This window comes from Glycine max, chromosome 5 (assembly GCF_000004515.6).
Source record: "Glycine max cultivar Williams 82 chromosome 5, Glycine_max_v4.0, whole genome shotgun sequence".
Taxonomy (NCBI): domain Eukaryota; kingdom Viridiplantae; phylum Streptophyta; class Magnoliopsida; order Fabales; family Fabaceae; genus Glycine; species Glycine max.
The window spans coordinates 554,386-569,469 of NC_038241.2; the positions used below are offsets into that span (position 1 = coordinate 554,386).

Consider the following 15,084-nt stretch of genomic DNA (forward strand, 5'->3'; position numbering starts at 1 on the left):
CTGTGTATACATATATTAAAATTTTATAATTTTACTAACAAAATAATGATAAATAATATAATAAAATATATTACCTAATAATTTAAATTAATTATAAATATATATAAAATTAAGAGTTTGGTGGGAGCCTAAGGCAATGGCCTAATTGGCCTTACCATTGCCACGGGCACTACTTATGATGCATATACTTTTACGGCTTTAGAGGGCGAAGGGATATTAATTAGTTTGTAAGTTATAGTTTATCCAAGAAACAAATTAACATATACTCAGTTTTGAATATTCGTGCATGCATGCATGTTAATATGATTAACATAGTTAGGCACGTATAACCGAGTGTTATTACTAATGAAAATGCATTATTAAAATAACAAATCATCTTATAATTCTCCTCTATTTAAACCCTTCGACACTCATTATGCTTTCTATCTCTCTCTCTCTCTCTCTAACATGCACACAAAGTAATGGACAAAAAACCATGCAACTCATCATCTCATGATCCTGAAGTGAGAAAGGGACCATGGACCATGGAAGAAGACTTGATCTTGATAAACTATATTGCAAATCACGGTGAAGGTGTTTGGAACTCCTTAGCCAAAGCTTCTGGTAAATATACCCCAACTTTTTTTTAATTATATATTAACTATTGATTATTCTCCATCTCTTTTCATTAATTAATTTTCTCCCTTAATTATTTTTCCATCCATAAACCCTAGGGTGATATATATAGTCATTCATCATCTTCTTCTTTTTTCCTTCTATATATATATATATATATATATATATATATATATATACATATATAGGTCTCAAACGAACGGGAAAGAGTTGTCGACTCCGTTGGCTAAACTACCTTCGTCCTGATGTTAGAAGAGGAAACATTACACCCGAGGAACAGCTTTTGATCATAGAACTTCATGCAAAGTGGGGCAATAGGTGAATATATATATATAATCATAATTTTGACATGGTATATTATAATCATAATAGGGGAATAAAAAAACGAATATATTTTCTACTTTTTTATCTTAATTTTGGTAGGAGTAGTATGTTGTTTTTCTAAAAGAAAATTTAATCACCAACTTTCTCTTTACATTAGAAAGATCATAGAAGAAGGTCTTGGCTGTCTTCTAATTTATGTAGTGTTTGGTTTTGGAAGCATATATACCACTATAAGCCTAAGTATAGTACGGTCATGGAAGACTATTTGAGTGGGGAGAGAACTTTGTGGTTGGGAGAATTTTATCCAAGAAAAAGATTGCAGAACATGGGGGTTTGTAAAACTTATATGGTCATAAAAATATTCCTTATTTTCTATAAAATTTTTCGATCCGTCAAAATGATTGCTTGTGATTCTATCCATACGCGAGAAATTGGAGAGTTTTTCTTTTAAGGTACGTACATGTTATATGTTTGGAGCATATATTTAATTTTATATGCCCTGCCCCCCCATAAATATATAAATGGAAGGTGGGGAGATTTAGATCTTAAAGAACATAAGGAATCAAGAGGCTTCACTGTTAACTTTTATCCTCTTTTTCCTTTGCTAAAAATTTCTCCACGTGCTTCTTTTTGAAAAAAAATCACGACGAATTCATTAAATGCAAAGTGTTTCTTTATATATATATATATTATTTTTTTTTACTTTTGAACTTCGAATTATATTTGTACTTTTTTGCTCTGAAAGTTGGATGTTGGTTATGAGACTATGAGAGAAGAATGTTAATTTTAGCCTCGCTATATTTGATATTAAGACTGGAGTAATTAAGATATATATGGATATGAATAAAAATGGGGAACTAGGTCAAGTTATATTATGCAGTTTAAAAAAAATAAAAAGTATAACAACTTTTCTTTAAGAACAAGTATATGAATTATTAAATTCATATAAGAGAGTAAAACATACTAATATATTATACATTGATTATATCCCTTATTAATTATTTTAATAATCGAAGAAGCTCTTCAATTCCCTATAGTTTATTTTACAATTGGCTAGCTCTATATATAACGATTAAGAACCGACTAGTTTGGACTAGATCAGCTTCTATTATTATCTAGGATAAAAAAAAAACAGCTACATATTTAGGGCACTTGGCTTTTCTTGAAGAAAGATAAGTGAAGTAGCAATAAGTTTATGAGTGTCAAAATAGGAAAAATATTGATGGACACCAAATTCTAGTTAACACTAAATGAAGGAAAGAAAGAAAAGTGAAAAAATATAATATAGGTACAATAAGTTATATAATATAACAAAATAAATATAGACGGTATATGTTTGGCATATGAAAGGTGTCTGCTATATATAATGACTCGTCAAAATACAAGAAAAAAGGAAAATTATGAGGTGATATTTAGAAAAACGATTCCTTGAATTAGTATATTTGTATAAAACACGACAACAAATTGTTTTTACCCAGAGGAATTATATATAAATATGAGAGAATTGGAAACGTTTGAATATTGAATCACACTTTGTACCTGAGGGCTTGCATTGAGAAATTTGATTTGGTGACCTTGAAGCCACCGCTACATATATAGCAAAGGCATCATTCCAAAAAGACCTTCAGCATCTTATTACCATAGTCTTTTTATATGTGAGACTAGCATTCATCACTTTTATTCTCAGCCAAGGAACATGGTGATCTAAATCAGACACATGATACATGTTTAAAATTGGTGCTGTTACTTTCTGCTTATTTACCAATAAAATGTGACATGCGTCCATTGGCAACTTTAATTAATATCAACTTTAAGCTTTTATTTTAATTTTTTTGAATTAATGTTTTTCTTTTTATTATGAAATTCCCTTTTAGGCACAAACACGCACATTTAATTTAGTTACACACTCTCACCATCTTAATTTACTAGTTTTCATCATGCCATGATTATTAGAGGTTCTACAATTTTAATAAACTTAATTTCAGGTGGTCCAAAATTGCAAAGCATCTTCCAGGAAGAACTGACAATGAGATTAAGAACTTCTGGAGAACAAGGATCCAAAAGCACATTAAGCAAGCTGAGACTTCACAACAACATGGTAATTCAGAGAATAATGATCATCAAGCAAGCACTAGTACTAGCAAAGTGTCCACCATGGCACATCCAAATGAGACTTTCTCTCCACCCTCATACCAAGGAACTTTTGAGCCATTCCAACCTCAATTCCCTACAATCACTGATCAATCAAGTTGTTGTACCACCACCAACGACAACAACAACTATTGGAGCATCGAGGATATCTGGTCGTCTATGCAATTACTCAATGGAGATTAAACCTAGCTATATGCATGCCTATATAAATCATATATATGATGATATATAAACCTAAGCTCTTGTAGAGTGTGTTCAGGCTTAATAACATCATTAGGTCTGTTTATATGAGTAGTCTAAGTTTGGTGTTTGTAATGCATGATGTGAGTTAAGAATTAATTTAGTTATGGATTGAAATATATAGTAACTTATATACTACATGTGCATTCTCCTATTATCGTAAATAATATGGTTGTTGTACCATATATTATCAGTGACGGGCATGCTCGTATTTTAGTAAATCGGTATAAATAATTGCTTTGTCTCAAATATCTGTAGCTAGATTAGTTAATTAATTCAGAATTAGTGTGCTTTTCTGAAGCTAAACCTAATATAATGATTACCATGTCCTGACATAGTTTAAAACAAAGATTTATTCGTACCTTAAAAATGATTTGAACTTGTCTAACTAGGAGGAAAAAATTAGCAACAATAAACAAGTCACGAAGGTTATAATTATAAATATAAATAGTAGTTTCTAATGCTTAATATTGTAAGTTACTTTTGTCACATATATCAAGTTTTATCAACGTGCCCCCATCAATGATGTAATTTCCCTTGTAGATTACGTGAGGACGTGCACGTCATCATGAGCTAAATTAGTAATCTCAAGCTTTTTTCATTCATATAAATGGAAAGACAACCAGGCGAGTATGGACATGAACTTGCATTTCCATTTTGGAAAAAAGAAAAAAATTGGCCCTTACATTGCCTAACTTAAGCCACAAAATCACGACAAGTGTCCAGGAAATCGCAACCACTCGCTATTTTTGTAAAGACCTCATCTCTACTTTTCTCTATTACCCACTCTGGTGCATGACCATGCAACACATTGGACCCCGATGTGAACCTAATTCTTGACGATGAGTGCATATAGTTGAAAAGTTTTCACATGATTATCTTAAATTCACCGCATCTACTTGTTCAATAATACTATTCCGCAACAGCTTAATTCCTTCTTATCCTTGATCATTTAGGAGTATATCATCAATAGCAAATTTACACTATTAATTATCATCGTTGTTATTATATATATTTACATAATTACTCATTTATCCTGATTCTTCGAGGATAGGGATCTAATTTACTTGTCATGTTTTGAGCACAAGTTAGGAAAATGACAGCATTAAAGAATGGCATCCACAATGTAGCAAATTTTAATTTTATTAGCTATATATTCAGACAAAGGGATAAGAGATGGTGACTAGAAGTAGAGTCTATCTTATAAAGGAAACAAGGACAACTTACTTGTGAGCTTTAACTATGCGCCTATGATAATATCAGTGGGAGTTTACAACATTTATTTGTTCATTCTATTCATTCAGTCACATGTTTTACGTGCCTAAAACTTTTTTTTTTTCAAATCCAAGGGAAAACTAACATGTGATAGGTAAGGATCATTCACGTTGGGGGTCGGCCACTCAAATTAAAAAAGTGAATAATCGATTTAAGAAGAGACGAAAGTAATATTAATTGTTTTTTTTTTTTTTGTTGAATAGAAAACTTTTTACATTTAAAACACAAAAAGTGTCTCCTTAATACACAATAAAAAAAATTATATATGTAAGGGAAAAACATTTTTGGTATCTAAAAGTGTAAAATATTATCACATTTATCCCTAAAACTAAAAAAAAATTCAAAATAAGTCCCAACGAATATCAAATAATCCACAAACTTTTAGCTATTTGTAGTTGTTAGAGTCGCTACAAGCTTACCAGTGGTTCAAGTAACAAAGGGAAAGTAAAGTTTTTCGTTTTCATAGGGATTGTAATTTAAATAATAATAGTGCAACCAACTAATTACTTGTTGATTTAGGAATAATTAATTTTGAAAAATTTTCTTTTTTATTTGTCTGAAAGAAACAAGTAATTAAAATAATAGATAATTCAATTAATAAGAATAGTTAGGTGTTGAATCCCCTTTATTTCACCGGGATAATCTCGTTCTATTACATGAACAATGTAATACTATATTTTTCATAATGTATGATTAAGTAATTTTAATTAAATTTTAAGAGTAATTAAATTTAATTTAACTGTCTATAATTAATTAATTATGAGATAATGGTTTGTAGTGTTTATATATATATATATATATATATATATATATATATATATATATATATATATATATTTATGTTTATGCTTAAATCATATTTTGTTTGTTATTAGTTGGTTCTAGAGTGTTAAAACTTAAGTGAATGGACCTCAGAGATGGGATAAGGTGGGTGAGTTTAGGAAGTTGTGGGGTGCAAAGAGAGGAAATTGAAAAAGTCATAAACCCTCCAAAAATCCTTGCATGATGTGAACTAATCTCATAAACATATCTTCTTACTTACTTCATCTTCTCCAAGAGAGCTATCTCTTTGGAAGCTTAGATTCTTGATTTACCTTGTTTAAGATAAAACATTTCTTATCCATTTTGTTGTTTGAGGTGGTGTATAGTGGTAAGAATCCTCTTTCCCTCACATTTGATGTTACATTTTCATTTTCCTCAAAGAGCAATTATGAGAGTTCATGAGAAAACTTGTCTTGGGGTTCTTACTTAATGTTGTTGTTCGTTTTTGGTCATGGGAAAGCTTTTTTTGGGGTTCTTACTTAATGCTATTGTGTGTTTTCCTCATGGAGCACTCATGGGACCCAAAGTTTATCCTTTTCTCCTACTTAATTCGTCACAAAGCTCTCTTTTTGGTTTTATAGAGGTAAATAAAGCTTACATCTTTCTTGTTTTGGATACATTGTATTGATAGAAAATGTATTGTTGAAGTTTAAATTCGTTGCTGAATATTTTGGGTTTAAAGGAATGATTTTTTTTTTTTATGAAAGATGAAGTTTTGGTGTGAAAATCATGTTTTTTACAATTTAGAATTATTTTAATCGATTACACTATATGTGTAAGCTATTAAAACGGATTATCGAGATTGATTTTTGAGTCTAGGTTTGTTGTAATTGATTACATATATTTGTAATCAATTAAATTGAGCCTAGGGATTGATTTGTTGATCCGAGCTCTATCGTAAGTGATTACAATGGCCAAACCTCAGTTATAGAGTTCAAATTTGGAAAAATGATTTTCATGAAAGTTGTATTCTTGGATGTTATCTAACTAATGACTTTGGTCTCACTTAAAAAATATTGTGTACAACTCTAGAAATAATCAAATTAGTGAACAAGGGTCAAGTTGTTAGTAATAAGTAAAAGTTTCATATAGATTGTAATTTTAGACAAAGTATGCTTCCAAAATAGGTCATTGGGTAGGCATAGAAGTAGGATATAATATTCTTAGTTTTCAAATGAGACAATAATTAACTTGATTGAGTTAGTATATCTTTAGTTACCATGTTTATAAGCTATGAAAGTCATATACACATAATAGAAAATGAAGGAGATAGTAATCCAAAACTTATGAGATATTTTGATAACCTTAAACATGAAGTGGAAAGTTGCTATAATGATACAATGATGCATAATTATATGATTTGCTTGGTTTATGATCTTATTATTGAGAATATTATATTGATGATGAGATAATTATGTTAATTGATGAATGTCTTGAATTGCATTTGTTGATTTTTTATGATGACATGAGATGTGGTTAAGATGATGTTTTATGATTAGAGTTGACTTTATGTTAAAATCATAACATTCACATTTATATGAGTTTTTGGTGAGTTGTTTGCAAGAATTCAAGGTGTTAGATTATCTTGTTATGCTTATTGAACTATAAGTGGGTTCATGAGTGTGATGAGCATATGAATGGTGATCCTATGATATGATAACCTCTTATGGTGTTGAGATTGACAAATGAATTTGTGATGACATATAATTGTTGTGGATGATAATCTTGCCTTGTAACCATCAATATGTGTTGGAAGGGTTAGCTATGATCTTTGGCAAAGTTTTTGTTGAAAAAAAAATGATATACTTGCGAGGATGAGTTCAATGCCAAAACTCCGCCTCTCTAAAGCGACTTGAGGGTCTTGCCTAGTGGGCTATCTTCCTGAGATATCACCCTTAGTTTTTGACTTTGAACGACATGTCAAGGTATTGAGAATTACTTTCCAAAAGGTTTAGTGATTTTTCAGTGTATATGGGATGAGTTATTATTTATGGTGAAACTTAGATCCTTAATACCAATCATGAGTAAGTACGTAAGTTGAGGGTGCTAAGAAGGTCATCAACCTAGTGTTGAAGGTTGTCGATAGTGACTAACAGTGAAAGATCTATATAATGGATTAGTGGGCAAAATCCTAGATATGTTAAGGTCTTTGCAAGCCTTGTCGAGGTAAGCCACTATCTACACTCATTCATTTTCGATAAAATCACAATAGGGTTATTTGAGTTTTCCCGAATGCTCATCATCATCTTCAATTTCCCAACTCAAGTCTTTTGTAGTATTGTGCAGCAATGATGCCCATTCACAAATCAAAGTTGGCTGGACTACCTGTCCAAGTTCTTTTCATTAATTTTACTAAGATCGTCAATTTCATCCCACTCAAGATCATCTTCTCAATCCCTGATTGCTTAATTTGCAACCAATGAATTGAAGCTCTTTTTAGTGATGGGATTCTTTCTGTTTTCAGTTATTGGAATTGAAATCAAGAATGGTGTTGTAACAGTAGTTGCCATTGGAATCTTGGTAACGGTTAAGAGGAAGGGCAGGCAGCGTTTCACTAACTCCTAGAATTTTAAAGGAAGTGTATTTGTTTTTTGATAATGAAAGGTAGTGTATTTTTTTATTCATAAAGGGTAGTGTATTCGTAACAAGAGTGTAAAATCATTTGTGAAAATCAATTTTAGGTTATTTTTGGAAAATAAATTCAAAAGGGAAGTGTCTAAACAAAGAGAAAGAGTGAATATAACAACTAAAAAAAAAATAGGGATAAAAATAAAGTGTCGGTAAACCACTTACAACCTTTTTGGTTAAGCAGCGAGTCTTTAAAAAAATTATTCTATTTTCATGTGAAGTTGAAGTTACAAAATGTTGCTTCAAGGTTTTCGTGTAAAATAAGTATGTTTAGTTGACTTATTGTCAAATTAAACATGCAATTAATGGGTGATATATGATGAATCACTTTAAATGATATATTATAATAAATCATTTAAAGTGTTAAATGTAATTTTATATTGATTATATGGTCCCAAAAACTTTTCCTTTTTAATAATGGGTGATTTTTCTTCTCTCTTTTTTCTCGACTGTTATGATTCAAATTTGAATATGTGCAGCAGTCCTCATCCTCTACCTTGTCTGTGCATCTCAAATTTCAATTTGCATTTGCACATTATCCAAGTCTATTATTGGGATTAGAATTGGAATATGTGATCTATTTTTGTGTACCAAATCATATCATTCTTTGTTTAGTGTAAGTTCATCTTTTCAAAATTTCAATCGCAATTTAAAATTAAGTAGTATGGGCTTAATGTCCAAATAATTGGACAAGCAAATGTAATTGCACTGCATCAGATTTGCAGAAAAACAAATTGCAACCAAAAGAATAGGAGAATTGAACATCTTAACTAACTCAAGAACAACTCTAAATTAATCAAACTTCTAAATTATCTGTCAGTTGACAAAGCTATAACTTAAAGCAATATGTGTAGAAACTAGTTATAAACTTGTAATTCTACCTCAGTTATATTTTCAATGTAATTGTTACTCATCTTATTCATAAACAGCCTGTGCTTTCATCGTTTGATATTAATTAACTACAATGCAAAGGTTCTTAAAATTTTGTTTTGAAACTTTTATAATGATATATGGCATATGCTGATAAAAACTTTTGAAATTTTATTTTGAAAATTTCGTTAGAATTTTCGTCACACCTTTCCCACTTCAAAACTTATTATATAGTTACACTAGTCATTTGTCTAGAATGTTTATAAAAAATTTGAACTACCAGAATGTGGCTTCTCATATATTATTTGGAAGCAAAAACTCCATATTTGATATATAGGATTCATGTCAGCAAACTTTATCTATATACCTTCTTATTTGGAAATGATTCATCGCTGGTCATATATTAACATACTTCTTGCATCATATTGTATCTGATCCATGCACGGAAAAAAAGTACCAGGTTAGTAGTCAATCCAAATTAAATTACATCTGCTTTCAAAAAATAATAATTAAATTACCTCTTCCTATTGTTTCTAATATTTTTCCTGCTATAAGAAGTAGTAACATTTTCTTTAAGATTAATTTGCATTAACCTTCGAATTTGTTTCTCTACCATCCAAATACAAAAGGTAAACCATGCAGTTTGCAATTGGACAGCTTAAATTCCCTCAATAATCCTTTTCTAATTAAAAACTGAAATAGTGTATAAAATTTTAAAAACTATTGGATATAGTATTATATATTATAAAATCAACATTACTACGATCAGGGCATTTGGTCTAGTGGTATGATTCTCGCTTTGGGTGCGAGAGGTCCCGAGTTCGATTCTCGGAATGCCCCTGTTTTTTTTTTTTTTCATTTGTCATTAATATTTCATTCATGTTTTCCTTTTTTGTTGCAATTTGTTGGTTACTCTTGTAGTAGTACTTCCCGGAGCATTTATTTTATGATTGAATTTCAGTGCTGAATTGAATTTTATTTATTTGCTGTATTCTCGAGTCATGAATATCAACAAGTTCATTACTCTTGATTTTGTTGACCACTTATTTACATGATAATAATAATAAATTAAAGAGCTTTTACACTAAGTTTGGTTTATAAGGAAAGTAGAAAAATAAAAGTGGAAGGAAAGAAAAATATACATTAACTCAAATCTTTTATATATTAAAATTAAATTATACTCCAGTACATTTTAGTTTTTTATTTATTAAAATATCAAACCTTTTGTTCATCAGTATATTTTAATTTTCAAAAAAAATTAATGAAAGAACTTTCACCCTAAGTTTGGTTCACAAAGCGAAGTGGAAAAATAAAAATGAAAGGAAACAAAAATAAATATTAGAATATTTTTTTAGTTGTTTGATAGAAGAGAGAGTGAAAGGAAAGTATGAATGACTTTAAATTCATTTTTTAGTTGTTGATTTTTACAATAATTACTTTAAAAGTCATACAAATATTGTCATGTGACTGAATGATAATATAAAACTATTTTCTAATGATAATGCATGGTCATTAAACTCTATTTGTAAAGTAAAAAATAATCTTAAACAAAAGTGGTATATAATAAAAAAAAATATAGGATAAAATATGTTTTTCGTCCCTATAAATATTGAAAAGTTCGAAAAGCATCCCTGCAAAAATATTGACATGTTTTTCGTCCTCATAAAATTGAAATGTGTTATTTTTTGGCTCGAAACTAGGCTTAGATGAATCTAAACTTATGTGGCCTTTTTTAAAAATTAAATAATAAAATGCAATTTCTAGGAGTTAAAAATTGTAAAAAAAAATTGTAATAAAAAGAAATAAAATCACAATTTGTGGTGGTTTTAAAACCCATAACAACCACCACTTGCACCACTTCCTCCACCATGCGATCAACTACCACCCTACCCATCTTGTCTGTGTCACGCCGCCACCTGCCAACCTCCTCCATCGCGCGCCACTATCACGGGTAGTGGTGGTTGGTCACAAATGGTGAGGGGGTGATGTTTGGGTGGGAGTTGGTGACATAGCTCCATATGTCCAATTTTAAGTGAACACATATCACACACTTAGGCTTAGATTCGTCCAAGCCTAACTTTGATTAAAAAAATAATACATTTCAATTTTATGAGAACGAAAAACATATAAATTTTTTTACAAAGAAGGATTCTAAACTTTTCGATATTTATGGAGAATTTCAACTTTTATCTTCTAGTTTTTGATAAAGTTGGGGGCAATCCTAACGTTCATTATAGAACAATTTTGTTGATTGTTTTCATTTGTGTGGGTTCGACGATTTAGGTTATAAGGGTCTCTTTTTTACTTAAGAGGGGTAGGGTGTGAAGGAGAGGTTGGATAAGGTCATTTGTGACTCTTCCTTGAGGTTACAGTTCCTAAATGCCCTTGTTTTGCACTTATCAGCCTTGAAGTCTGACCAAGCCTATTTATTCTTCTACGGTTTTGGTGTCCCCTCACTAGTTAATGTAGAAGCCTTTTTGTTTCCTAGCTTCTTGTATGCCAGACCCTATGTTGTCTCCTTGGCAAACGCTCGAAGTTGTGAGATGGTGTTGTGGTGATTTAAGGAACGTGTTGGGAGCTCTACTTGTTAGAACTTCTCTTGATGTAATCTTAATGGAATTTTCTCTTCTTGACATTAATATGGTTATTACCCGCATCTACTAGTATATTCTAACCAAGATCCATTGAGTGAAAGAATCTAAACCACTTAATATCGCTCTCAATCCCTTGACGATTGATTACTAAATGATTTGCATTAAAAGCAAAGATGCATGAACAGGCTAAAAGAAACCATTATATCCCTAGATATGACTCACTTTAGATATTCTTCCCAAGTTCTTAGCATACTAACATTTCTCAATATTTATATCCTAAAATAGTACATAAAGATGGATGATCAAACCATAAGTATGTAAATAAGCACTGTGATGAATAATAATAACAACATTATATTAGAAGATAATTTAGAATCATTACATCACAAAGAGTTTGGGTTGCAGAATTCCCAACAACAAGTAATTTTTAGTCTCTTATTATCATGAAAGACTTACAAAAATAAAGGTAGGATGAAAGGGAATAAAAATGGTTTGAAATGGATCGGATCTAGAAACAAATTTTCCTTGCACCAGCTGCTTGCTTTTCTCTCATTTTGTTCATTTGCTTCTCTTGGTTTCCTTTGTGGCTAAGGAAACAAAATATGTTTCATTTCCTTTTATATGCTTTACCAACCAATTGGCCAATCAGACTTGTGCGCTTAGCACGACTCTTGCGCTGAGCGCACATGTCCAGTTGGATCAAATGCTTAGTACGCTTACTTATGACAACTATCTTTCAATGTAGCTCCTTGCGCTAAGCGGCTAGCTTCGACTGAGCGGGTCTGACTTGTTAAGCCCGACACTTCTAATCATTCATCTTCTTCCATGTCTATGCTACAACTCAACTCTACATAAAATACAACAAAAATTACTCTAAAATCATTAACTTTAGTATCTTCTAAACAAAAACTCAGAAGAAGCTAAGTCCTATTGTTTTAACACAAAATAAGCAATAAAAGTTAAGAAAATGAGATAATTATTATGTGATTTTAATATACAAATAACGTATGCATAGCACCTTTCTTCATGCTTAGTTTTGGTCCACACCAGTTTTCATCAGTGGATTAAGCTAAATGATAGGCATAGTGAGCCAATGGGGAAGGGTACTGCTTGGTTCTCTGTGTTTGCTAATGCTATTTTTATAGTATTTGGATAGCAATAAGTCAATCTTTCTTTCAAAATGTGTGTTCAATCCTTATAAGGTTGTGCAGAGGATCACCAACGACATCTTCATCTTTTGAAAGACTCTACTATGCTCAACGAATAAGAGGTTGGAGCCTCAATACCATTCCTTGCATATTTCTTGAGAGCATCCTCCCCCATTGTGGGTGAAGTGCAATGTTGATGGCTCAGTAAGACAACTTCCTGTGTTGGGATCTTCCGTGATCATTGTGGCAATTGGATTTTTGGTTTCACCAGGAACTTTGGAATGACCAATGTGTTGTGCTTTGAGCTATGGGGGATCTCCTCTGTCTTGAAGCTTACTTGGCAGAATGGGTTCCGGAACCTCATTTTGGAATTTGATTCTTTGGTGGTTGTTAATTTGATTTTATCAGATGCTAATGCTAGTCATCTTTACTGATCCTTTATTGAGGAGATAAGGAAATGGTTGGCTAGAGATTAGGAAGTTTTTCTCCATCATTTTGTCAATAAAGGATTACAATTGAAAATTACTCACACATTATTGAAGAGATATGGTTTTCCCCGCTGGCAATGAAATGCCTGAGAAGAATATAAAGCAGATATTAAGATGAGAAGTAATTTAACAATCCGTTAGAACAATTGTAGTAATTTACTGGTAGAAACCAAGCAAAAACCTACAAGACAGAGATAATGCATTCAATTTGAAGCAAAATATTAAGTTACTTTGTAGTCTGCTTTATAATGGGTGGTAGCAAGGGCAATTCAAATAAGTTCTCTGATGTTTGTGTTTGTTCTGAAAGGTGTTATGTGCATGGACCCAGCATTGAAGTTATCTAAGAAGTTATGATATATTTGGGTATCTTAAGCAAGCTTTCGGTGAACTATGATGTTTGCATATGGAAATCAGCACTAGAATTTCTCTGGTTGAATTAGGAATTCAATAGTAGAATTACTGTTGCAGTTTAATGGAACTTGCAGTTTCTAATATATTTCAGTATCTTAAATCTTCAAATTTTGGTTGAATTAGGAAATAAGCAGTAGAATGTCTCTGTATGAAAGGATATGCAATTTTGTTGTAAAAATGAGAGTGACTACTCCACGAAAAATGACTATGCAGATTTAATTTTATTTCCCACAAACAGTTTGATGTACTTGAACACATGTAATATTGGACAAGATAAGTTAAGACTTTTTTATAAATTAAGAAAAATAATGACTCCAAAATAATGATATTTATTACGAATAAGTTTTATAACAATATTGTTACACTTAGTTTTTATAATAAAAAATACTACCTACATTTTTTTTGTACATAATGGATAACATTGTTTTATACATATATATAAATGTATTAGTAAGCATTTCAAAATTATAGTATTTATTAAGGAATAAAATTAGAATAAAAGTTTTAATATTTATTTATAATTGAAAAGTCCATCATTGTAATTTTTTAAATACTAAAAGATTATTAATTGAAATGGAAATAGTTTTTGTATTTTACTTTTATTGTATACACATTTTAAACATAAAATTTATTTTAATGAAATCAATTTATAGTGTCTCCTTTTGCATGACTTTGGTCAAGGCCGTGCCTATATATTTCTAGGCCTTAGGCATAGGTGACTTTTATCTATTTTCATTTTATTCTTCCACTTTTTTGTGTAAAATTTGTTAATTAAAATTTAATATTCAAGCAATATTTTCATATTTTATTCAATAGTATTTTTTAGTCAGTATTTTTTTTAATATCTTGAATATATGGAGAAATTAAGACCAATAATATCAAATTAATATTCACTAAAAGTTAAATTTAGTTTGAGATAGTTACAAATAGTTGAAGATAACTAGCCAATTTTGATATCATGGCTTTATTACTGTGTAGTTTTAGTTTATAATAATAAAATTATTATTTCTAGATCTTTATAATATTAGTGCAACATATCTATTTTCTTAGTTAATAATTACTTTTTTTCATTATAGAATTTTACTTATCCTGTTCTAAGATATTTATGAAAATTCCTGTTTTCATTGGAAATGTTGGAAATTGTTTATATTCAAATTTTTAAATACTCAAATTACATGAATTTTAAAATAACATTAAAGCAATGCAAAATTTACTAAAAAGAAAAACAACATATAATTTGATATAATAAGAAGAAATGCAGAAAAACTATTACAATCCATTGTTATAATTTTTTAAAACCAAAATAATGATGATTGTCAATAATATGAAATAAAATTAATTTATTGTATAATTTTTAGAGACACCCTCTTGATGAATTATCAGCACAAAATTACTATTGACAATCACCATTGTCATAATATGTATTTATTTTTTTACATTTATTTTTAATTTAACTTAATGATTTATTTTACTTTATGTTTTGAATTTATCAATTTCACTAAAACTAGACTTGTTTGT

At 30.2% G+C, this 15,084-nt stretch overlaps 1 protein-coding gene and 1 non-coding gene across 2 annotated transcripts; both read left to right on the plus strand.

Moving 5' to 3' along the window:
- The first annotated feature begins 424 nt into the window (after nucleotides 1-424).
- MYB99 (transcription factor MYB99) lies at nucleotides 425-3,513 on the plus strand. The gene is made up of 3 exons (NM_001248770.2): nucleotides 425-603; nucleotides 804-933; nucleotides 2,925-3,513. Exons 1-3 carry the CDS (start codon nucleotides 462-464, stop codon nucleotides 3,271-3,273), a joined length of 621 nt encoding a protein of 206 aa, NP_001235699.1. The 5' UTR covers nucleotides 425-461; the 3' UTR covers nucleotides 3,274-3,513.
- Nucleotides 3,514-9,693: 6,180 nt separating this feature from the next.
- On the plus strand, nucleotides 9,694-9,765 carry TRNAP-UGG (transfer RNA proline (anticodon UGG)). The gene has a single exon. It is a non-coding gene; the product is annotated as a tRNA-Pro (tRNA).
- The last annotated feature ends 5,319 nt before the right edge of the window (nucleotides 9,766-15,084 follow it).